Raw genomic sequence first — 23,326 nt, 5'->3', positions numbered from 1 at the left:
CCCTTCCCTTCCCTCCCCTCCTCTGCGGCCACCTCCTCGCGCCGGGCTGGGCTGCGGGCGCTGATTGGCCACCGCCTTCCCGCTTCCTTCTCCCCGTCCGAGAACCCGCCATTTTGAAAACCTTGTTGATTCCGGGAGAGAGAGTGACCGGCTGACCGACCACGGGACGCAGAGCACCCGCCTTGCGGAGTCTGTGTGTGTTAGTTGTGCGCCGGAGCGTAGGCCGGCGCCCGGCTCCGCCCCCCTTCCCCCACCTCCCCCCCCGCCTTCCCCGTCTCCGGTAACTGTCGTCTCCAGCTGCCGTTGCTTGCCGCAGCTGTGCCTGAGGAAGGAGCCAGAAGCCGGGGCTCGAGCTGAGGTGAGTCCTGCCGCCATGGCCATAACGGCGCCCGAGAGCGCGCTCCCGCCTCTTTTCCTCCTACCCCTTCGCGGGCGGACTGGGCCGGGCCGGGCATCCCAGTGAGGCTGGTGACAAGGGGAAATGGAACAGGGCCGGGGAACATCGTGTAGCTGGGAGCGCTCGTTGCTGAGCCACTGATGGGTCTGCCTCCTTCGCAGGCCTCCATGGGGCAGGGGGCTGTTTTTCACTCGAAGGGTTTCTCGGGCGCGCTCTCTTGCCTTACAGCCCGGCGGCGGGACCGCAGCGTTCTCTTTGCCTCCTGATTCGGGAGGAGGGTGGAGCTCGCCGCTGCCCTCGACGCACTTATCCTTGGCCCGCGCCTCCTCGGGGCACTACCCATCGTTGTCGCTTTCCCAGAAGGGGACAGGTGGCGAGTCTGTATCTGAAAAGTCCAGGACTAGGGTGGGAGGTGCTGTTGTGCACCTTCTCGGAGTGGCTTGGGCGATACCTTCTCCCTGCCAAAAATACCCCTGACTTAGGTCTTCCTAAAAGTACCTTTTTTTCGCCCCTAACCAGGTCGCCTGCAGTGATCTGACTGCCGAAAAGTTTAAAAGTCTCTAACTTTTCTATTTCCCTCCTCCTCCTGTTGAAAGGGGAAGAAGTGACTTACACTGCGCTTGCTTTTTCACTGGTAGAGACAAGTGAAAATTCAGAGAGTAGTATCGTGGAAAAGTCGGATTATATTTCCCTGTTGAACGAAATACTGGTGGCAATGCACTGAAAGGGTTGTTGTGTTGGTTTTTATTTTGCTCCCCAGTGGTTTAGCAGAGAGCAGTAAACTTTGTCCCAGTTGTCGGTAATACAATTTAGGTTTTCTGTCATCTGAAGTGTTGCTGTTCTCTGGCACCTGCTAGTATTGCATATACACTTTGGATTTCAGGGTTGAAGGTAATAGTGGTTTTAATAGAGGAGAAAAAAAAACCGGTTAGCTATGTGATAGTTCTTCTAAAAGGTCTTATACAATTGAAGCTGTATTTTGTTCCAGATGTCTAAAGAGTGAAGGGGTTTGAAGGCTATAATTTTTCTGGAATGAACAGATTAGGTTATCTTCCTTTATTAGATAGACATTCTCTGTCAGGAGGAAATGATGCTCACCAAAGTGAGATATTTTCATTTCAGAGTTAACATTTAAGCCACTTCCAATGCTAAGAAAAGACTGCTCATAATTATGACAAGTATAAAGCATTTGTAGATCTGCAGATTAAAACCAAAAAGCATTTGCAAGCCCTAAGATGTCAAAGCTATTTGAATTCTGGAAGCAGCAATAGTTTTATCTGAATTGCTTGTACCTTTTGTGTTTTTATTTTCCTATTTCCCATCTGAATATGCAGCTCATTTAGCTTACTAAGAAACTTGTCTGCAGTTGATCACAGTTGAACTGTGATCAAAAATAACTAATTTATAATACTGTGCACTAAAATGTTGATTTCTTAAAACATTACAGTTCTTAGTAGATAAAAGTAGGAACTTCTTTGTGTGTTTCTGAATGCTTCACAAAGTGAGCTTGAAGACTTGTGCTTGCAAAGAATTTGCAACCTTTCAAAGTGTTCTTGGCCACACTAGTTGCAGAATGGATGACAGCTCCTTTTGAGAAATGTTATGTCTTGTGCATGTGTAGAATGCTTGAGTGTCTTAAACACAGTCTGAGGACTGTGATGTTACTTCTGCTATACAAGATAGTGGGTTTTTCTAAGAAAGCAACATTTCTGTCCTTTTCCTGTGTAATGCTATACTGGTGATGGTTTCCCTCGCTGTTTTTTACAGAACCATACACCATGTCTTCTGTTGTTTCATCAAAAGAAGACACGATGTCACCTGAAAAAGCAGATGAGAAACAACCTGAAACTGAAAACAAAGCTGAAGAAAGTGATGAAGAGGAGGAAGAGGAGGAGGAAGAGGAAGAGGAGGAGGAAGAAGAAAAGGGTACTTACTTTTCCATCAAATAAGCTGTCCTTTAAAAGATGCCAGGCTTGCTGAATGCCGTCTCCTGTGATCTCAGCTAATTGTACAATTACAGTTCAGGATATTCCATGGTATATTTATCTCCTGGGTCATAAATCCCTTCCCAGAAGACTACAACAGGCAACACTAGAAACAGCAATGCTCATGTTCATCATAGAAGATTGAAGGAACTGTCAGGATCCTGGATTCCTACGATAGGGTGGTTTGTTGTTGTATAAACTTATAGATGATTACTTGAGGTAGTGTTGTTGGTCAGTTTGTATAAAAATACATATCCAAAAAGTATCCTTTTTGTACCTGTAACGCTCTGAAGTTATTCATGTTTCCAGAAGAGATAAAGTGGGAAATCCATGCTGTGGCTTTGGAAACAATACAGATGTCTTTGCTCAGCTACTGTAAATTAATTTGCTGGGTACCAAAATTTAATTATACTGGAAAGGGGATGTTCCATTTGACTGACTTTGTCAATACAAGTCACGATGATATCCTAGGACAAGCAAGCGAGGCAGGTTGTATGATGTGGCATGTAAGAGGATACTCTTCAAGATGTGATGAGGGAACTACTATGCAAAAATAGTAATTTCTGTCATGAAATCTCTAGGCAGCTGTTTTGCAGATGAAAGCATCCATGGAAATAGAGCCTCAGTGTGAATATGGAGTCCCTGATGGTCTTCACTTCTTAAAAGAGCTGAAGTTTGCCTTTAGGAGAAACAGTAGAAAGAGAAGTGATTTTGCTCTTTGGCAAGCAATAGAGTAGTAAGAATTGGATTTTTAGAAACTGCTGTTTCTTGTCCTCTGGTTTTGGCAGGTGCATATCCAATTTTGAGCATGTTCATACAGCTTCAGCTGCACAGATGTTAAAGCCAGGATAGCCCATCTGTTTACTGCTAAGGATAGTTTGATTTGAGGTCAAGTATTTTAGTATGAAATATTTAGGTGAAACTGCGGTTTTCTCCTGACATAGCATCATTAAAGCAGTGATGTCCAATGTATATATAAAACTTTCTAAGTGTATTCATTGCTAAGTAGTACCACAATTACTTGAAACAATGTTATCATAGTATTTTTGATGCTGCCCTTGTGCCATGCAGAGTGTCACACTGTGTAGCTCTGAGGTGTGGTACAGTCCCACTATGCTTGTCCTGCTTCTCATGCTGAGATGTCTGGGTCCTCCAGTTTAGTAGTGAAAGGAGAAAGTGTGTGCAGGCACGCTCTACCCTGCTTATGACCATCTGGTGCTAATAACCTCCCCATGAGAGGTGAAGTGGAGCTGTGCATGTGGAGTCTGCGGTGTCCCAGGAGGACACCATGCAAACAACCTCAGAAAGGCAGAGAAAGGGGAGAAGGATGTGTTTCTGAAACTGTGTGGTGTTACAATCTGCCTTGTGGGGTGAAATTCCCTTTAGGAAATGCCCAACCTTGTCTTCAAAGTTAAGTTGGATGCAGGATGGTATTAACAACTAGAGACATGTCTAATTATATTATACAGCTCCATGGAATCCCATCTATGTAATAGCCAAAGGTTTTAAACTATTACAGTATCTGCTTGCATCACTGACAATTTTTGGTTTGTCATTTGAAAGATTAAGTGTTGTATTGCCTGTTGCTATAGATGAATTTGCTCATGTAATGAAGCTGTCTTTTGCAGAAAAGAGTCTCATTGTTGAAGGAAAAAGGGAGAAGAAGAAGGTGGACAGACTGACCATGCAAGTGTCCTCGTTGCAAAAGGAGCCCTTTACAATTACCCCAGGTAGGTTTGTCCTCTCAAAGAAGAACGGTGCATGTTGGAAATTATTTTGAAACCTCTTAAAAGATAAACTTAATAATTTCTCATAGACAAGACCTAACTTAAGAGTCATGATCCGTTTTAAAATAGCAATGCTATTATATGAAAACTCTTACTCTGAAGCATCAGTTTAAACTGTAAAAGTTATATAATGTTTACACTTACCTGGAATAGGATTATCAGTACCTAACCAACCACTAACACAGGCAGGAACAGCTAGAACAAAAAGAAATACCAAATACTTGTACACTGATCTAAGTAGCATCAAGTATGGAATATAGACTGTCAGGATGTCTAGTTAACAGGAAAAGGCCTGCTTAATGTTTGCCCAATTAGAATGTCTGATGCTGTTCTGAAATAACTTATTTGCTTCTTTAAAAAACTTCTATTGCTATAGTAAATATAAATGCAATTCATAGACTGATTGCTATTAACTGTTTCAGGAAAAGGACAAAAACTTTGTGAAATTGAAAGGATACAATTCTTCCTGAGTAAAAAGAAGACGGATGAACTTAGGAACCTGCACAAGCTTCTCTACAACAGGCCAGGCACTGTAAGAACTTAAAATCAATCTTGTATATCTGCTAGTTCTCATGCACAGTGAAAATATTTGTAGGATAGTTTGTGGGTTTTTTTTACATTTGTACATGGATCTATTTCTTAAGTGTCATTTATCACAACCTACTTGCACAATCAATATTGCAGGACCAGTTAAGCAAGCCCATAATTTTTCTAACTCTTGTAAACTGCTCTTTATAAGAACCTTACTGAATTGTAAGTCTGTTTGCCTATAGAGTGGGATTTTTTCGTTTGTTTATTTTATTATTCTGTAGTTTGTTCTGTTTTGTTGTTTCGTTTTTAATGAGAGGAGGGATGATTCACCTTATGAGCATGAGTCAGAAATAATTTATCGCTCACATTCTAAAAGTCGCTGATGTGCAACTATGATCAGAATCATCCATGTAACTATTTTGTTCAACTTTTTCTTAGTACATCTGTTCCTTTTATTTCTGAAACCTCTTAGTGGGGATATAATACATGGCTACTCACCTAGTCTTTTCCTCCTTTATTTTGCACAAAGCAGTGCAAAGTAAACATATGTTAAAAGTTACGTGGTTTTTGTCACATTTATTTAAGCCAATTAAAATGGTAGTTAAAAACTGATATGCTTGCTTTTGTATTTAACTATGAAACTTAAAATATTATGGCAAATCCTTCTTGGAGTTTTTGCCAGTGATTTTACATTAATGTCAGTGTAAATATGAGCCATTATCCTTGCTAAGAGAAGTAAAATGAATATGGGGCAAAATGACATACGTGAAATGTTACTATTCCCCTACACTTGCCATGTTTCTAGGAGTTTGATTTTCATCTCTTTATGTATTTTGGGAACTTAAACAGCCAGCATGGAAACTAAGACCTAAATAGTACTGGTACAGATGCATGCTAGCAGCTTAGACCACTGCTGCAAACACAGTGCTTGTTTACATGTTAAAGAAAGATCTGTGGCCTCAAGTATTCAGGAAAAGGAAAGTATAAATTCACGGAAACCACCTTCTTTTGTGAATTGTGGTATTTATTCACAACATCAGTAAACTAGACTAGAGAATTTCTGACTTGATAGCTACTGAGTTTTGCAAACTTTTGCATTGTCCTGCAGGAGAATTAAATTACTTGATAAGAAATGATAGAACCATATAAATTTCTTATTTAACTGTCTTTACTGTGGAAGTTATCAAACTGTGGCCATTTACTCTTCACAAAACCAGTAACACTTTTCACCTGCCTTTGGGTGGGAGGGCTTGGATATCATTACCTCAGAGTCACAGTATCACAGTATCACAGTATCACTTAGGTTGGAAAGGACCTCGAGGATCATCGAGTCCAACCTGACACCGCAGACCCCATGACTAGACCATGGCACCAAGTGCCACGTCCAATCTCCCCTTGAACGCCTCCAGGGTTGATGACTCAGCCACCTCCCTGGGCAACCCATTCCAATGCCGAATGACTCGCTCGGTGAAGAACTTCCTCCTCACCTCGAGTCTGAACCTCCCCTGGCGCAGCTTGAGACTGTGTCCCCTTGTTCTGGTGCTGGTTGCCTGGGAGAAGAGGCCAACTCCCTCCTGGCTACAACCACCCTTCAGGTAGTTGTAGAGGGCAATAAGGTCACCCCTGAGCCTCCTCTTCTCCAGGCCGTCTTTCCTGCTTTAGCTTGCAAATCTGAGACATAACTGATTAAGAGGCTGTTGTTTATTGATTATGCAACATGCTACTAAGAAACTAACAATTCATTGAATTGTCAAATACAGTTGTTAGTAATAATAGTCAACTAATGACACAACTATTTGCAGTTTCATAATTATATGCAAGTAACATAATTGTAAATTAATACTTAACACTCTTAAATTATGCTAATTAGACACAACTGCTGTTGTATTACAGCTTTCACCCTTTCCTTCCACACCCCTTTGGTTGCAATTCTGCTCCCCCTTTTGCTCCCACACATAGTCTTGTTAGAAAGTTTATATGGATTGTTGCGGCATCCTAGTGCCTTGAGCCCAAAGATAGGGGCTATATTTATTTGCTAGGAAATATATGAGTATGTTTTAATCCAAAACTCTACTTAATCAGAATTGTAGGGAACTTAGAGTGCTTTTTAATATAGTGAAGATCAGACATTGTCTTGTATGCACGGTCTATTTGTGCTCTGGATTGTAATTAACATTTTTAATAAAACATAATACCATCTGCCAATTTTCTCTAGGTGCTGGACAAAGATAATTCTCTTTGGAAAAGGAGCTTAGCTTTGGTAGAATTATAAACTAATGGAGAAACACCAGGAACAAAAATTGTAGAGCTATTGAAAGTGAGTTCAAATTATAGTTGTTAGTGTCAAAAAGATCTTTGAAGAATGAAAGATTTGGGGATATTTCTGAACTTTTTGATATAAGAAGATGGAGTGAAAATTAAGAACTTAAATATGTTTGGGACCTGGACAGGAGCAATTTTCCCATTATAGAGGCTGCTGAACTAAAAGTTTAACCTTATTCAAACTGCAGGTATAATGGTAAAAGGTGTTAATTGGGTGGTAGATAAATGCAAGAATTGGTCATGCTAAAGTAACAGTTCAAAAGTACAACAGTGGTCCTGTGTAAGACTTCAGAAAAGCATGTAAAGGAAATCTGCTGTGGCAGATACATACTAAAAATAAATGTCACCATTGTGTAGCAAATTACATGGAGCAAAGCATGCAGCAGGCTTCGTGTGATCATAGTTGTGCAGACTTTTAGATAAACATACAGTACGTTTCAAACTGGCTTGAAATGGCAGATGATTTTATCTACTAAGTTATTTAACAGAAATTTGAAAATACCAAGATCACAATAACTTAGCTGTTGTAGTTTGGCTGTCACGAGATAAGGCGTAATCCATATAAATTATAACTTTAAGTATATAAATTTTTGTTAACGAGCAAATGAAAAGTTAACAGAGATGATTGGATGAAAACTTTTTAACCACCTGCAATGAAAGTAATTTGTGTGTCCTGCTGTAGGTTGCTTCCCTAAAGAAGAATGTGGGTCAGTTCAGCGGGTTCCCATTTGAAAAAGGAAGTGACCAATACAAAAAGAAGGAAGAAATGTTAAAGAGGTAACGATCTCTGTTGCTACATACCCTAGCTTGACTTACACTATACCCTTCTCTTTACTTTCAAAATGTTACTTCCATTTAAATTTAGGCTTCAAATTTAAACAGCTGTGGCTGTTTAAAATTAGCTCAGTGCTCTAGGAATCACACAAACTGGTCTCTTAAGACAACTTAAGATGTATTAAAAAGAGCTAAACTGTTAACATTTTATTCACAGTTCTACAGTTATGGCTTTAACTGCTGCAGGCTTGTTACCAGATTCTTCTGCCAAGTGAGAGGAAAGCATTATTTCCCCAGGGCAAGTGTAATGTTGCAAATATGTTGTGCTCTATTCATGGTGCAAACTTGCATTCTTCTGTGACTCAAAACCTTGCTCCTTCAGAATCAAAACCATTTTTGCTTATTGTGTAACATTCGGTCATAGTCCTAGAAGAGCTGTAGCAACTAGTCTAACAAAACTTTCTTGATTTTTGACTGCACTGAAAGGGTTTTTAAATGCCCTTACATATTTCTGCAGCAAGTTATAACAAATGAAAGATTTGATATTTCTGTAATAATGATTCTAAATGGTAGGACAGCTTCCAGCATTTGGAATGCACAAATCTTCACTCCTCAGATATGCAGTTTTCCAGGTATAGGGTTTGTCAAATACATGTGAATCTGCAAGACAAACTGTCTTGATCTCAGGAAGGAAATTTGGATAATATTTCCCCTTATTTGCAAGAGGTTGCAAAATAAAGTATTTTTTCACTTTTTTAATGTTTTCCATATGAAAGAACTAATATTTAAGTTTTTGTTGCCCTCCAAACCTTGGCAAATACTCTGAATGCTGATTGTATTGTCACTTCTATATGAAGGTACTGAGCTGTGTGTGCTTCTGTTACTGTGGTAAATAGCTATGTATGAAACCCCACTGAAGATTATTAATTTATTCTGTGTGGTTGGTTTCTGGCTACACTCTGCACTTGGACAGCATCATGTTCTAAAAACATTAAACAAGGTGAACAAAGGACAAAATTTATTTTGCAGAATATTACTGTCATGCTTATAAACAAAAAAGAATGAGGTGAGGTTCTTGTGTGGATTAGAGTTCTTGAACTTTCTAAGTCTAAACTAATGGAAGTTACTGACTCAAAACTTGTGTGCATTTATTTATTCCACACTTCAACTGCATTCTAATACTTAGTACATTGTTTGTTGTTCCCTGTAGATGGACCTTAAAAGCATTAAAAATAGGAAAGTATTTTGGAGGGAGGTGATACTTATTCTTTGTATGTGTTAGTTCTAAGTTAAAATACAAGAACAAATGGCCATGTGTAACATGAGTCAGAGAGAATTGTAGTTAGAGCAGCAATGGAACCATATAATTCTAAATTCAGTATACAAAGTCTCAAAGGTGTGAAGCAGAACTTTCAGTGTTATGCAGTTTTTAAATCTGTTAACAAGTGAAGTGGTTTTAACTGTATAATATTGCTGTGTTTTTAAAATGCAGGAGCCTGACTTTTCTGTGGGAATACCTTGCGAGTATTTAGCATTCAGTAAACAGGAAGCCCTTCTACATGTTAAGATGGCATGATTTTTTTAATACATATTTTTATTACTTTTTTTTTTAATAAGTTTGTCTAGAAACACAGTTCAAAGATTTTACTTCATCACTGGAAGGATGGTGGATGGACTATACTTTCTTCCTCTCCAGGGCAGGGAGATGTGCCAAGCCAGTTAAAATTTCATGCTCCTATGCCCCTAAAACATGAGCGAACATAGTTCTGTCCCCTTAAAATTCTGAGTTCAATGAGACAGTCTGAATTTAAATGCTACTTTGGAGAAGTTGTAGCCCTCCATGAAATAGTTACTCTGGCTTTTTTAATAAACAGTGAAAAATAAGTTTCCTTTGACTTTGATTATGAGAAATAGTTACACCTGCAAAAAAATGGGCCAAATGATCCAAGATCCTTTTGGAGGAAAGGGAGTGAATGTCAGAGTTTCTCTTAACCTTCTTCCCTCATCATTGGTACTTGTGTAAAGGGGTAACAAAACAGGAAAAATGGAGACTTCTTTGCCCCCTTAGAGTTCAAGTCTTGTATCCAAGACTGATTCTTTCCAGTGCGATAGATTTAGGAGAGGTTCTGGGGAAGATTTTATAACTTTTTTATATATCCTACTTTACACATACAGATTTGGGAATCTTGTTTTATTTTGCTTTATGTAGTGATTCTTTGCTTATCTATAGATAGGACTGGAAGTGTAGTTAAGCGTATACATTAATGTCTGTTGCCAGTTGCAGACACAAACCAGGTAGCGGCTTCTAGCAGTCAAATGTTGACTATTTACGTAGGATGTAATACTGAATATTTTTTTCTTCTTTTTCTCTCTCCTTTTTTTTTTTTTTTTTTTTTTAATGCAGATTTAGAAATGCAATGTTGAAAAGTATCTGTGAAGTTCTTGACTTGGAAAGATCAGGAGTTAATAGTGAGCTGGTAACCAGAATCTTAAACTTCTTGATGCACCCAAAATCTTCAGGCAAGGTGAGATGCAGATTGTTATACTTGCTTTTATAGCACTGTTCTGCTGAAAAATGCAGCTGTGTCTGTTGCTTAGTATTTCCTTGCTAACAGTGACAACACAATTACTGTTCTAACTTACTGAAGTAGTAATGGCCTTTTGAAGAGAGCTCTACTCCTGCAGGCATCCATAGCAGGTTGAGGACTTCTATCTAAGCATATATTTTCTATGTAAGTGTACCAGTTATAGACTGTTAGCACACAAAAGTGTATGTGGTCAACACATGATGCAGAAAAGGGCAACGAAGCTGGTGAGGAGTTGGGAACACAAGCCCTCTGAGGAGAGACTGAGGGAGCTGGGGTTGCTTAGCGTGGAGAGGAGGAGACTCTGGGGTGACCTTATCACTCTCTACAACTACCTGAAGGGAAGTTGTAGACAGGCGGATGTTGGTCTCTTCTCCCAGGCAGCCAGCACCAGAACAAGAGGACACAGTCTCAGGCTGCACCAGGGGTGGTTTAGGTTGGATGTTAGGAAGAAGTTCTATACAGAGAGAGTGATTGCCTGTTGGAATGGGCTGCCCGGGGAGGTGGTGGAGTTGCCGTCATTGAAGGTGTTCAGGAGGAGACTTGATGGGGTGCTCGGTGCCATGGTTTACTTGTTTAGGTGGGTTGGATTGGCTGATGGGTTGGACACGATGATCTTAAAAGTCTCTTCCCACCTGGTTTATTATTCTATTGTATTATTCTAATTCAAGATATCCATGCTCAGATACCATAAGTAGCTTCTGTTTTGTGGGTGAAAGGAATGAATCAGACATAATATGTGAGCAGAAAAGAAAAAAAGGGGGGAGGAAGGTGTTAGAGCAAGGAAATAAAACATGAAAATACAGGAAGATAAGCTGTTAGATGTTGCCTGTATATGCTACAAGTTGGCAAATATTTAATCACATTTGGTTACTGCAAAATTGAGTTTATTGCAAGTCTAGGAAAACTTCCTTTAATTAGTATGTGCTAGTGCTTGAGATTCACCAAGAGTGCTGAATTCTACTATTAATCTTGGCGTTGAGGTTTTAATCAAAAATCAGTATTTAAATCGTTAGACTATTGTTTGGAAAATAATTATTCCCAGCAAACATTGGTAACTGTTGTGAATAAGGAGTTTGCCCACTGTGTTAGGGCCCCTGTTACTTAGTGACAACAAAATGCAGTTTTGCATAAGACACAGCTGAATTCCTGGTTTTAAGTCTTCAGAAGGATTGTCAGCCTATATGCTGCCAGAAGAAAAACCTTTCTTTTATGGGTTGGAGGAGCATAGGTAGATAATAGATTTCTTCTAGATTGTTCTTTCTTGCTTCCTTTCCCTAACCCCTAAACTTGGAAGATTTGTTTTATTAGGGGATTAGAAGGGGTACTTAGCTTAGAACTGAAATTTCATTTTATTCAGCTCCATCTCTGTAGTGACTTTCTGCTTACTGCAGAATGTGATGGTGTTAGTGTAATAATGCATACTGTACTCCTGGATTTTGTTATCAAGACTTAGAGACCTATATATTTGTTTACTACTTTTTCACGTGATTTGAATGAATAGGCATTTTTAAAATTCACTTCTGGTTTTCTGCTCGGGTGACATACATGCCTGTCTCGCAGCCTTTGCCGAAGTCCAGGAAAACACCAAGCAAAGGGGGCAAAAAAGAACGCAGTAGCACTGGAACAACAAGAAAAGCAAAACGCACCAAGTGCCCAGAGATCTTGTCAGATGAATCCAGTAGTGAAGAAGATGAAAAGAAGGAAAAGGATGACTCTTCAGAAGAGAAAGAAAGTGAGGATGAGGTAATGAGGTGTTTCGGTTTGTTGGTTTTGTTGTTGTTCTTTTTTTAGCCCTACACTGCAGAAAAAATAAATTTTTGTCTTTATGTGGTTGTTATTGATTGGTAGTTCTTGGAATACAGCAAGTTGAGTGGTAAGTGATGTTTAACTGAAGGAATGTTTTGAAGGAAAAGGCTACATACCTGCAATTTACAGGAGATTTTCATAATTTTTTAGTGCATTATAGTTACACAATCAGTAACATAAAAGGCAAAGGTCTTGGAGATAAGACAGCATTTATGAAGAAAGTTTCTGACGCCCTTTTACATAGTACAGGTATGTCATGGGTTGAGTTGAATCTGCTGATGATGCTCAATTCCATACTGCTGTTGAACCAGCTTCAAAATGAGTGTGTGTTGGCTGGACCAAAGTATCATGGGGCTTGAAGTTCAGATTGTAACACGATAGGCTTCCTGTTACGGTTGCTGATACTGGTTTCTGGGTTTGGGTGTTGGTCTTTTCTACTGAACTGGCTTCTGAGTGCTTGGGTGGGGGAGCTGTTTCTCACTGACTTCTGCTTCTGTGTTGTGCTGTGCTTTTCTGTAGATAGGCTAAGGAAATTGCACATAGTATAATTTCCAGTAAAACACTTTGTCTCAACCCAGTGGGTTTTTTTTGGTGTTACTTTCCCTCCCATCTGTGTGGGTAGAAGAGGAGCTTGTGTGAACAGGCTGTGTTAACCCAGGGCAAAGTGAAGGACACCTAGACAGTATATCTGCTTTGCTGCCCCAACTCCATTGGAGCCTTAGGCTTGGAGTGGCTGGAGTCCTCAGAGGTGTTTCTGCCTTGATTTCAACTCTATTTAAACAATAAATACCACAGAAGATCTTACAGTTACCTGGAAGCAGAAGATACCTGAAATATTTGTGTGCTGCAGGAGCATGATTTTATAAACTGAAACGTGGGTGCCAGGTTTAACTTCCTATTTTGTGGCTGGTGATGGAGCTTTAGCAGAAATTTGACAGCTGAAAATTTACAAGCTGCAAACATTTATCTGGACATGAGTTGATCCTTGAGTGTGTTTTCTGAATTTCAACACTCCGTCTTTATCCTTTGTGTAACACTGCGGAGTAAGTGCAACTGTAACTGAGCTAAGATGATACAAATAAATACAATCTTGTTTGTTAAATGCTGGTTTCATTAGTGGCACCAAGTAGTAATGGTAGAAGCAATTAAAAGTTACATGGACTAATCCAAATTGCTTAGACCTAATAGTTTGCTCAGTTGGCTACACTGCCATTTTAAATATAAATTGAAATTGTGAACTTAGTAAGTACTGTAAATTTGTTTGTTTCATTTCCTTTCTTTGAAGTATGGCTTATTCCTGGCCAATGTTCTGTTTGTTTCGGTGAGGAAAGCTGATGTGTTAAGCACACATTTTATTTGTATCAAAACTCCAGTGAACTGATATGTGTATACTAGATGTATTAATGTTCCAAATATCTTCTGTTGATGTTGACTTAATGCAGTACTTTTTGAGTTTGCTAGTTGCAGTAATTGGCCAAATTATGGATTAGGTAGTGTAATTCTCCTTAAGAATTAGCTGCTTGTAGTCTTGGAGAGTAATACAAAGCATGTCCTTTTTAAAAGTAACATCTTTGAAGTGATTTTCTAAGGTAATTATAAGTAATTATGAGTGGAAAGTTGTAGAACAACCAAACTACTGGTATCATCAAAAAGTTCCAGCCATTTGAGCTTAAGAATCTATTTCAACCGATGTCTTTGTGGACATACTGTCTCTATAGTGTGGCAGTAGAAAATGCTGATAAAATACAGTAATTAAATTTTGATTTAGTTGGTATTGACAGAATAATTTCCATTGTGGAACAGAGGTGTGGATTGTTCAGCTAGAAACCATCATTTTAATCTTCTGTTTCTCTTCTTTATAGCCTCCTAGAAAAGCTTCTAAAAGAGAAAAACCTAAAAAGGTGACTTCCAAAACCAAGAAGGCTGTGAAGGGTGCAAACGTGAAGAAGGCAGATAGCAGCACTACTAAAAAAAATCAGAACAGTTCTAGAAAAGGTAAATGCTTTAAATCTTTCATCATACATTGGCCTGTACTTTACCTGGCATGCTTACTAGAAAGCAGGCTTGGGCACCTAGTTGTGAAAGAAAACAGAATTTGGGCAATTGATGCCTGCTACTTGATGTTTATTTGCAATATTTGGAATAAATTTGGTATACTTCATGTGCATATATTTTATTTGCTTATAAACTGTAAGTATCAGTCTAGTTCTTCCGTATGCTGGAACAATGTTAACAAAGTTCTGTCGGTGACTTAGAGTCTTACAGTTGAAGAAGCACACTGTCTTTCGTTCAGCATCTTGATGTGGTTGTTGTTGACATAGACATAGCTTCTACATACATCCTGTTGCTATTGGTTTCCTTTTATCTCATGATATGCATAGGATATGCATTTCTTGATGCCTCTGTAAAGACAGTGGCAGTGTAGGTCAGGACAGACTGGTTTCTTTTTAAGCAGCTTTGCAGAAAAGGACCTGGGTAGAGGTAGGCAGTTCTTGCAAACAAGTTGAACCTGGTTCAGCAGTGTGCCCTTGTGATATGAGGAGCACTGGCAGCACTCTGGGCTGCTTCAGCAAGTGTGTAGCCAGCAGGTTGAGGGAAGTGATAATTACTTCTGTTAGCACTTGTGAGCCTGCCTTGGGAGTGCTGTGTCCAGTTTTGGGTTCTCTAGTACAAAACAGGTGAGGAGATACTGGAGTGAGTGCAGTGCAGGGCCACCAAGATGGCCAGGGGGCTGGAGCACACAATGCCGGAGAGGAGGCAGAGGGCTGGGCTTGTTGAGCCTTCAGAAAAGACAGAGGTGGATCATCTTGCATTCTGCAACTGCTACAGGGGAGGGTATGAGGAAGGCCAAACTAGGCTGTGTTTGGAGGTACACGGAGAGAGGATGGAGGCAGCAGGCACCATTTGCCACCAGGGAAATTGCAATTGTTAGTTAGGGGAAGGAAAGCTTCACTGTGAGGAGGGTGGTCAGGGCCTGGAGCAGTTGTGGAATTCCTGTTGTTAGAGGTGTTCAGAACTCAGCCTGGCAGGGCCCTGAGTAACAGCTCCATGCTGGCCCTGTCCAAGTAGCAACTTACACCAGCTGATCCCCAGAGATCCTTTCACACCTTAAATTCTCTGGCACTCTGAGAAAACAGCTATTTCTCTGTCACAGTTGTAGTATGACTTATTAATGCATCATGTATCCCTACTGCAAGCATACATTAGTTAATGTTAGCATTAGTGGATGTATGATATAACACAGACATCAGATTAATTACTTTTCTTGTCAGGGTATTAAGAAAAAGAATAGTTAAGATGGTTAGGCACTGAATTTTGTTAAACCTCATTCACAGGTTTATTTCTCAGCAGAGCAAACAGTCCTCTGCTCAACTCGGTGTATTTTCAGATTGGCTGCTGGCAGTACTCACATAGCTGACTCTGTGTATGTTTTTTGTCATTAATACATAGAGAAGTATATTTATTTTTTCAAAGTTCAGTATGTGTTTTGCATATGTTATGTAATGCATTTGTAATTTCTCCCTCTGCGTTTCTCTTTTGAGTATTTACTGTACAAAAATAAAAATGTTAAGTAGGTCTTTCTGTAATCTCCTTAGCTAGATTGTTTGGCATCTGCTCTGAATTTTATCTTGTTGGCAGTAGAGGAAATGAGTAGATGTTGGAGTTGTTCAGTCTAATTCTTTAGATTGTGTCCTGTGCCTCTTCACTTCCTTTGTGATTATCTTCATTTGTTGTCATGATGTTTTTGATTGTGTGCTCAGTAATACAGCACTGTAAAAACACAAAATCCTAGCGCCCTACACTGCCAGGGTGGGGGAGTTCAAATGCCTTTTTAAAGCAAGTAAATGCATTTTTAAGAGCTATAATGTTTCCATTTAGGATTTTGGTAATTAATCTATCAAGCAAAAAATACATTATCTGTCCTGTACTTTCTGAAGTACATATTGATTTGTAAGCAAACATTGAAAGTCTTTTATTCTTTATATTTAGAAAGTGAATCTGATGATAGTTCAGATGATGAGCCTTTAATTAAAAAGCTGAAGAAACCACCTACAGATGAAGAAATTAAGGAAACTGTCAAGAACTTGTTGGCCAATGCAAACTTGGAGGAGGTCACAATGAAACAGATTTGCAAGAAGGTAAGCAAATAGGGGTTTGCAATCTCTTTTTGTGCAGTGGGTTGTCTGTGAACTGACTTTTGCCATCATTTCGGAAATGGAGGCTTGCATTCTGCACAGTGGTTCCAGAAACAAAATAGTTTTGCATTGGTCTATTCACTTGCTAACAGTTATAACAAGGATAGCTTTAATCCTTAGATATGCAACACTGATATCCAACACTAGAAGGGAAATCTCCAAAGAACAATTATCTGCATGGAAAGCAGCAATATTACCGCAAAACAACAGATGTCGAGACAGTGCAGCAGCTTGCTCCTGTCAAAGGGGAGGGCTGTGTCCTCCCTTCTGTACATTTTGCCTGCTCACTGTCCCATTAATTGACAAGTGCCAGGAATGGACCATGTGGTCAGAAAAGGAAAGGGAGGGGAAAGGTGACCAAAACACAGACAGTAGTTACCTTGGTGGTTTTGCCAGTCTGTTAATTCTCATTTTTGTTCACCTGGTACTTCCAAGAAGTTATCTTGAGAAAATTAAACTAAAAGTTATGAGAAAACTGTTTATATTCTGTACAAGCCTTTTCATCATGTTTATAGTCATTCTAGTAGTATACTGAAATAAAATACTCTGCATCAGTTGTCAGTGTTTGCATATGTTTCTTGTTTCGTCTTCTCTCAGTTAACCAAAGAGTATAGAATACCGCTCAAACATGTTGACTCATCTATTAGTCAGTTGAAACTATCACAATTTTACTTAACTACCAAAAAAAAAGCCTTAGGATTTGATACTTGTTTGGCTTGCTACTCAAATTCAGGGGCATCTGACTACTTAAAGAGCACTCAAGACAAACATTAGAGAGGTTCTGTTTGACACTTCCAGTTTATTGATGTGGGGGGAAAGAAAACCCATGAAATGAATACATGTATTTAAATATTCTGTGGACAAAATAAGGATAGGAGAATAAGCTTGCCTTTTCCCATAATTAATGGGGGCATTTTGGCAGTTGTAATACTGTAAGTACCACACCACTTTTTGTCTGAAATTCATACAAACTCCTTTATTTCAATGTGTTATATGAATAAAAAGTAATTTGAGGTTTGGTTTGGTTTTTATTTTTCAGGTGTATGAAAACTATCCTAGTTATGATTTGTCTGACAGGAAAGACTTCATTAAAGAAGCAGTCAAAGAGGTAAAGACTTTATCATTTAGAAAACATTTGGGGTAATTGGGGTGGTTTTTTTTCCTTCAGCCTATTAGAGTGGCATGGCATCCTGTTACACAGAAGGCTATAAAAATTAGAGTAGTATTGTAAGCTTAGTGCTCATATAAACCTTAACTCTGGCTCTAATTTATTTTTATGTGGTATCTCGCTTTCAAAAATAACTACTTCAGACTCCTGGTAGCACAGTAACGACAGTTTGAGTTTTACCTTTGAGTTTGCTGCACTCAAGGTTAGGTCTGCACTAATGTGCTCATGACAAAGGGTTTATTGTCCAGTCTGTGGCTTGTCATTTGTTTTTGAAAAATTCCATTTTAATTATTTTTGCTTGCCCCTATACTGAAAATGGAACTATAGAAGTAAGGATCACTTAGTGGAGTTAGTAGAATAACTTCTTTCTCTTGTGGTTTCATGTGCAGAAGTTGGTGTATGGCTACCTAGAAATAGTTACATCTGTGTGTGTACATATGTGTCACTTATCAGCAATGGCTTGAGGGAGCAATTTGTCTGTTGTAGGGATGTTATTAGGCTTTTGTCATAGCAGAAGCAGTGTATTTTCTTGATACTCTGCAGAAGGAGAGGCTGTATGTAATGGGATTGAGAGAAAGGAGAAAACTAATACACGTCTCTTTTCAGTTGATTTCATGATCTGGTTTGACTGTGGGAAATGAAGATTCCTGGGTTTTGTGTTCCCATGGATTTGAAGATCTGATAGGCACCAGCAAAAGGAATGTGTCTTACTTTTGTGGTATTTAGTCAGAGCTGATTCTGCTGATCTAATGTTAAGATTGTTGATGTAAATTGTTTTGGTTGGTTTGTTTTGTTTTTTTTCCTTCAAAACTGCATTTGATGCAGTTTGTAGTTGAACATACTTAGGTTTTGTGCATGGCAATAAATGTTCCTTTTTTTTTTTTTATAGGTTTTGTACATTTTGAATTGCTTTGTATAACTAGATTTCTTAGAACCATCACAGCTTTTTAGTGTGGATTGCTATTTTCCAGATTTAAAAATGAAGTTAAGATGAAAGCTGCTTATCTGCACATATACATGCAGAGACTGGAATATTGCAGTATTGGTTACAAAGGTATTTAGAATACATATCTATTCTGAAAACAACAAGAGTTAGTAATATGTTAATGTCTTTTATATTCTGATACCTTTTACATCTGCAGAATTATTCTAAATCCAGATTACTGTCTTGCATGTGTAGGCATTGAGAGAACTGTCAAAGCATGGTAACTAATTGGCATATAGATGTTATTTTTGTACTTTTGAAAGGCTTTCTGTTGTGTATATAAAGTTACTTCAGATTTCTTTTGTGCAAATCATTTTTTTTAAATCTTGTTATGTTTGAATTTATGACATGAAATGTCAGTGTTCAGCAGTGAGGCTGTGATGAAAAGTGGTATGCAGAAGTTTGACGAAACCACAAATGAGCTGAGGATTTACAGTGTTTGTCCCATCTTACCCTGTACAGAAACTGTAGTTTTATACTTAAGCTTTTCAGCATTTAACTTTGTAAAAAAGAAAAACTAAAAAAAGGCTACAGATGCATTTGTTTTACTGGCTTGATACAGTAAATGAAGTCTCCAAAAACTTCAGGAAAATTTCTGAAGTTTGCTTTTCAAAATATCTTTTACTTCAGTGTCCTGACTAGCTGGCCTAGCATCTCAGAAGTGGGTATCCAAGATGTACGGCCAGGAGGCTGGGTAGTTTTGGAAGTCCACAGTCAGGCTTCCAAATGGGGGGAGCACTGACGTGTGGTTAAGCTCTCTTTTGTATGAGAGAGTTCTGAACCTGAGCCTCGGTGCATCAAGATGAACAATGGTACTTTGAAGCCTGCAGTCTTGAATTTTAGCCCAGACATTTTCAGATCAAACTCTTTGCAAAATTTTCTGCTGTTTAGGTTTCTGTTCTGCGTACACCTTCTTGGTAATAGGGGAAGTTCCTACCCTAAAAATCATAAAACTAGCAGTTGCCAAAGTATGGGCTGCCATTAATGCCATGAGCACAGAATCCCTGATTGTAGTATTGCTGGAAAGACAAAGCCTATTTTTTTGAATTTTATTATTGTACAGTTGAGAAATAAGAATTCATAAATGATCTAAATTCTGTAAATGTTCAGCCAGGTAGACTCTTAATCTTCACACACTTTGGGAATTTCTTTGCCTGTAATCATTTATAATATGGCTGAATGTAATGGATTCTTTTTTTATTATTATTCAATAAATGTCTTTCACAAAAATGTAAATAAATTTTGATCTAATACTTGCTTACATGTATAGTTTAAAAAAAAAAAATCTATATGGAAACAAGGTGGTTGTCTTTATCTCATCTGGTTATCAGTCTATTCAAGCCAGATTTAGCAGCTTTCTTTACTTTAAATGATACTGTTGCTGAAAGGCATGTCCTTGTATCAGGATAAAGATACAGAACACTTGTTCAAGTGGGTTCAGAGGAGAGCCATGAAGATGATCAGGGAACTGAGCACTTCTGTGAGGACAGGCTGAGAGAGTTGGGGCTGTTCAGCCTGGAAGAGGAAGTGGCTCTAGGCAAACCTTATTGTAGCCTTCCAATTCTTAAAGGGGGTCTACAGAAAAGATGGGGAGGGACTCTTCATCAGGGAGTGTTGTGCTAGGATGAGGGGTGATGGTTTTAAACTGAGGGTAGATCTAGACCAGATATTGGGAAGAAAGTTTTCATAGTGAGGGTGGTGAGGTGCTGGAACAGGTTGCCTAAGAAGTTGTGGATGGCCTCCTCTCTTGAAGTGTTTGAGGCCAGGCTGGATGGGCTTTGAGTAACCTGGTCTACTAAAAGGTGTCTCTGTCCAGGGCAGGGGGGAGCTGGAACTAGATAATTTTTAAGGTGCCTTCCAACACAAACCATGTTACAATTGTATGATTTTGTATCTTCTGTGAGATTGGTTTTGGGGTTTTGTTTGTAGTTTTTTTGTGTGCTCTTTATTTCCTCAACTATCTCAAGATAAAGAACGCTTTTTAATTGGACACTTTTGATGCTTTTAATTTCAATGTCATGCTTAAAAGCATAAAGTTACTTCAGGTTTTGCTGGGGTTTTGGATGGATGTACTACAAATACTTGAACTGTCTTCTGGTATTTCTGTAAATACAACAGTCTGTTTTCATTGTGTGGATCAGGAAGCATTTTTAAGATGAGTGACTCCCAAGTATAAATATATTTTTCCATATATAAAGGGATAGTGTACTTTTATATAAACATTACTTGCCACTTTGAAACTGCAGAGATGGAATGGAAATTAACTCTGCATCCTTCAAATACTTTGTTTAAATCTCTTAACTGCAACACAGTGCAGTCCTCAACAGAGAAGAAATGTCTGAGCTGTTTCCCTATTTATCCATACCTGGCTGCAGCTGATACAAGATTCCAATTCTTTGTACATCTGACAGAAAGCCTGCAAGACTACTGAAAGGTAAATAAAATGTTTGTTTGTCCTGATGCTGAAGGATTAAAAACCACAGCTGATCGGGGCTCTCAGTCTGTAGAGTGATGTTCATAAAAACCAGAGACTGGCTGACTGGGTAAAAGATAAGTGAATGAAGTGTTCAGGCATATGCTTTCCAGATCTTGATTGGATTGCATACAGCATAATTCCTATACTCCAGTGTTTTGGTTCTGTTTAGTTTTCAGTGTTCAGATTATTGGTCAATAGCCTGCAAAACCATTCAGATTAATCTGAATGACTTACATAAACAGCTGCTCTTGTGAGTAAGCTTGGCAGTTGAGGCAACTAAGTATGGATCCTGTAAGAGAAGGGAGATGAAAAGGCCTAAGTGGGGAAAGAGATGAGTGGAAATTTTGGGTGAAGTTACCTGTCTTTAGGACAGCAGGTGAGTTGGAGTTATGTGGTAACCCATGTTATAATGCTCAAGCACATCTAACCAAGACAAAATTAGGAAGGCACAAGTTTAAGTGCCATCCCACTTTATTCCAGAAGCTTTAGACTAATGGCCTTCTTGGACCTGAGCAGGCTGCTTACAGCATCTGTGTTCTTTATGCATTTTCCTGTTGCAAGGCATATGACAAAGCAAGACCTATGCCTGCTGAGTTTAGATTAGCCACCACTAAAATGGATTTAAAAATAACTCTTGGAAGCCAGTGCTTAATGTGGACAAATAATGTCCCTGACAGCCAGTGTGGTGATTTCAGTTAGGTTTATTGCTGTTTCACAGAGGGTGACTCATAACCAATTTAGTAGATTCCTCTTTCCAAATGAGAAAGTTGACTACAGTCTAGTAGTTTTGACTGAGCTAGATGAAAGCATTCTTGAAATGACTTCTGGTGATCATCATTGTTACTATAATTCTTACTATTTAAGGAGAACAGAGGCAAAAAACTGAGGCACCAGAATCCTGTCTGAAAACTTGGGGAAAAAACCATTGCTGTTACTGAACTACTTATTTGCTGAAAAATGTTAACAAACATTCTGAATGCTGAGAAGTGTGATCATTTCATTCTGTAGAGAAATCTCACGTCTTTGAGTTGGGAAAAGTTTATTAATACAAGTAGCTGGAAGTTGCAGATCTAAAAGTTTATTCAGGTGGACCTTGACTTGCAGGAAAAGTGGGCTGACAACATCATAAAAGTCAACAAAAAAAGATGCAGCATCCTGCTTCTGCGATGGAATAACCCTCTCCAACGCTGCATGTAAAGACACTGGTTTCTTTTTAAGCAGCTTTGCAGAAAAGGACCTGGGTAGAGGTAGGCAGTTCTTGCAAACAAGTTAAACCTGGTTCAGCAGTGTGCCCTTGTGATATGAGGAGCACTGGCAGCACTCTGGGCTGCTTCAGCAAGTGTGTAGCCAGCAGGTTGAGGGAAATGATAATTACTTCTGTTAGCACTTGTGAGCCTGCCTTGGGAGTGCTGTGTCCAGTTTTGGGTTCTCTAGTACAAAACAGGTGAGGAGATACTGGAGTGAGTGCAGTGCAGGGCCACCAAGATGGTCAGGGGGCTGGAGCACACAATGCCGGAGAGGAGGCAGAGGGCTGGGCTTGTTGAGCCTTCGGAAAAGACAGAGGTGGATCATCTTGCATTCTGCACCTGCTACAGGGGAGGGTATGAGGAAGGCTAAACTAGGCTGTGTTTGGAGGTACACGGAGAGAGGATGGAGGCAGCAGGCACCATTTGCCACCAGGGAAATTGCTATTGTTTGTTAGGGGGGGGAATGCTTCACTGTGAGGAGGGTGGTCAGATAGAACTGGACCTGAAGCAGTTGTGGAATTCCTGTTGTTAGAGGTGTTCAGAACTCAGCCTGGCAGGGCTCTGAGCAACCAGCTCCATGCTGGCTCTATTCCAAGTAGCAACTTAAAACTAGATGATCTCCAGAGGTCCCAGGGATAAGAGGACTGTGGTGTTACATAACTTTCCATGCCTTTTCACCTGACCTTGTTCAATGGACTACGTTCTGTTGCAGATTCACTGCTGCTTTTATTTCTGACCTCACTTTTGAACAGCTGAGCTAAAAGGAAGGAAAAACCACTATTTTCTTGAAGGACTGTAATTCTTTAGGGGAGTGTGATGAAATCATCTGATTTCTACTTTCAAATGGTGTATTCATTTTTTTTTTTTTAATTGCCTGCAGTCAGGCTGACACTAAATGAAATTCAAACCTCCCCTTCAAGAACAACATAGAAAATGGTTATCAGAATTTGTCAGTTTTGTATTTTCAGTTTCAGGTATTATAGTCAGGCTTTCCCATGCTTACATTGATCTGTATATAGATACATCTGTGCTATGAGAAACCTTTCAGGACTAGGGTCCTACAA

The 23,326-nt window shown here is 39.2% G+C and overlaps 2 protein-coding genes across 3 annotated transcripts in view; one reads left to right on the top strand and one right to left on the bottom strand.

The window, feature by feature from the left end:
* RNF144B (ring finger protein 144B) overlaps positions 1-220 on the bottom strand; it is a 103,394-nt gene extending 103,174 nt beyond the window's left edge. For both annotated transcript variants that reach the window (XM_068160842.1, XM_068160843.1), the window contains exon 1: positions 122-220. The gene's annotated coding sequence lies outside the window, so the exon portion shown is untranslated. The remainder of the gene's footprint in view (positions 1-121) is intronic.
* Positions 81-19,790, top strand: DEK (DEK proto-oncogene). The gene is made up of 11 exons (XM_068160840.1): positions 81-358; positions 2,165-2,323; positions 4,011-4,112; positions 4,592-4,701; positions 7,705-7,799; positions 10,201-10,321; positions 11,945-12,127; positions 14,053-14,185; positions 16,181-16,329; positions 17,426-17,494; positions 18,161-19,790. Exons 2-11 carry the CDS (start codon positions 2,176-2,178, stop codon positions 18,170-18,172), a joined length of 1,122 nt encoding a protein of 373 aa, XP_068016941.1. The 5' UTR covers positions 81-358; positions 2,165-2,175; the 3' UTR covers positions 18,173-19,790.
* The last annotated feature ends 3,536 nt before the right edge of the window (positions 19,791-23,326 follow it).

The sequence above is a fragment of the Melanerpes formicivorus genome, unplaced genomic scaffold, assembly GCF_026170545.1.
Source record: "Melanerpes formicivorus ecotype bairdi unplaced genomic scaffold, bMelFor1.0.p_v2 SCAF_53, whole genome shotgun sequence".
Lineage (NCBI taxonomy): Eukaryota > Metazoa > Chordata > Aves > Piciformes > Picidae > Melanerpes > Melanerpes formicivorus.
The sequence above is the reverse complement of the archived record's forward strand: the minus strand, read 5'-3'. Positions and strand labels throughout refer to the sequence as shown.